This window comes from Grammomys surdaster, unplaced genomic scaffold, assembly GCF_004785775.1.
Source record: "Grammomys surdaster isolate TR1022 unplaced genomic scaffold, NIH_TR_1.0 369, whole genome shotgun sequence".
Taxonomy (NCBI): domain Eukaryota; kingdom Metazoa; phylum Chordata; class Mammalia; order Rodentia; family Muridae; genus Grammomys; species Grammomys surdaster.
The window spans coordinates 372768-374914 of record NW_021604788.1 but is presented as its reverse complement, the minus strand read 5'-3'; the positions used below and the strand labels follow the sequence as shown (position 1 = coordinate 374914).

Below are 2147 nucleotides of genomic sequence, written 5' to 3'. Positions count from 1 at the left end.
CTAGAAAAGTATCTACCTTCCTACTCATAGGATAAAAGTTTTAGAACAGCAGTATATCGGATTCCAAAAACTGCTCACAGAAACCTGCAGTGGCAGCCTTACGTAACTTGCACACTATCTCTGTGTTCATATCATCTTTTGTTTGTTGCAGGTATCTGCATCTCTAGCATCCTTCTACTACTTCCTGTACTTTAGCTTAACCAGAGTCATCATGCCTCGTGGTCAGAAGAGTAAGCTCCATGCCCGGGAGAAACGCCACCAGGCCCGATGTGAGACTCGGGCTTATGAAGATGCTCAGGAAGCAGCAGAAGAAACATCAGAAACAGCAGAAGAGTTTTCTGCCGCCTCCCAGAGCCAGCCTGTGGCTGAGTCTTCCAGCCCTCTCAAAGAACCTCAGAAAGCAACATCCACTTCAACACTTATTCTGAGTAGCTCTTCCTCAGAATCAGATGAAAGCTCCTGTGAGGAAAGTGAGCCACGTATGCAAAAGGGGTGCCCTTTTGAGCCCATCCCAACCACTACCATTCTGCACCAAGATATGATTGCAAGGAGAGCAATGGTTCTGCTACAGCACCTGCTCCACAACTACAATTTGAAGCAGCTCACTACCAAGGAAGAAATGCTGAAGGTTATCACCAAGAAGTATGAAGACGACTTTCCTGAGATTCTCAGGAAAGCCTCTGAGAAGCTCGAGGATGCCTTTGCAGTGGAAGTGAGGGAAGTCAACTCCAGTCAGCCCTCATACAACCTCATCAGCAAGCTGAAGCTCCCCAACAATGGGAGGATCCGTGCTGGCAGAGGCTTACCCAAGACCAGTTTCCTGATGAGTGTCCTGGGTATCATCTTCATTCAGGGCAACTGTGCCAGTGAAGAAGAGATATGGAAAATCCTGAAGAAGAAGCGAATCTATCCAGGGAAGAAGCACCGCATCTTTGGTGAGCCCCGGAAGCTCATGACCCACTATTTGGTGAAGCTGAAGTACCTGGAGTATCGGCAGGTGGCCAACAGTGATCCTCCAAGCTATGAGTTCCTGTGGGGTCCCCAAGCCCATGCAGAAACAAGCAAGATGAAAATCCTGGAATATTTGGCCAAGATCAACAAAACAACACCTAGAGCCATCTCAATCCTTTATGAAGAGGCTTTGAAAGATCAGCAAAAGCAAGCAGAAGCCAGAGATGAAGATAATACTGACACCACTGACCAATCTACTGAAGGCTCCCCAGAAAAATCACCACCAGCTTCTCCCACCCCTGTTGACACTTGAAGGTTTCCTGTCATCAAAAAGACAATGCATCACAATTTTTCTTGATAATATAAAGTAGATATACAGTTAGAAGGGTTAATAGATGTTTAAACCTAGTTTCCTTTCATTAGTTTTACTGTGTGGTTTGGTAAAGTTACATGCAATTGAATATGATTCTTGGTTTATGCAAGAAATTTATAGAAATTAAATGTTATGACTTAAAATTTATTCTTCTTGACTGTTACTCACCAAATGTATAATTAGCACTCATGCTTTAGAAGTCATTGGTCAAACTGGGATGCTAAAATAAATAATTACCTTCTGCTTTTATAATTTGTAAGTATATGAACTGCAGTGCAACCACTATGATGTTGAATACCCATTTATTGGTTAAGTTCTAGTGAAAAGAAGGGATGTGGATGAGGGAGTTTCTTATGAAAGTTATTAAGTGGAAATACATCTACTAAAAAACATGTGATGTGGGGAAACATTGACTAGCATAACAGGATATATAACTTTCACTGGCCATGTGGGTGGTGATCTAACTGAAGTGGTGAGTAAATAAGTTCAGCTGATGTGCTTCAGAGTCAAGGGGCAGAATTATGCAAGTTCATGCTGGCTTCTGTAACAAAATATGCAATGAGTGGGTGACATGCACCATGTTAACTGATCGTAATTTTCTACATCTCAGAGGCTTGGAACTACAAGATCAGGCTGTCTAGAATTCAACTTCCCAAGGACAGTATATTTCCTGATGTATAGAGAAGGGAGGGAAGGAAAGAAGGAGGGAAGAGGCAGGGATCGAGAGAATGACAGAGAGGAATATGGGAGAATCATAGAGAGAAGTGGAAAGGCAGAAGAGGACGGAGGAGGGAGGAGAGAGGAGGAGAAATGAGGGTAGAGG

The 2147-nt window shown here is 43.3% G+C and overlaps 1 protein-coding gene across 1 annotated transcript; it reads left to right on the top strand.

Moving 5' to 3' along the window:
• The first annotated feature begins 211 nt into the window (after positions 1–211).
• On the top strand, positions 212–1264 carry LOC114631942 (melanoma-associated antigen B3-like). The gene has a single exon (XM_028780323.1). It carries the CDS (start codon positions 212–214, stop codon positions 1262–1264), a length of 1053 nt encoding a protein of 350 aa, XP_028636156.1.
• The last annotated feature ends 883 nt before the right edge of the window (positions 1265–2147 follow it).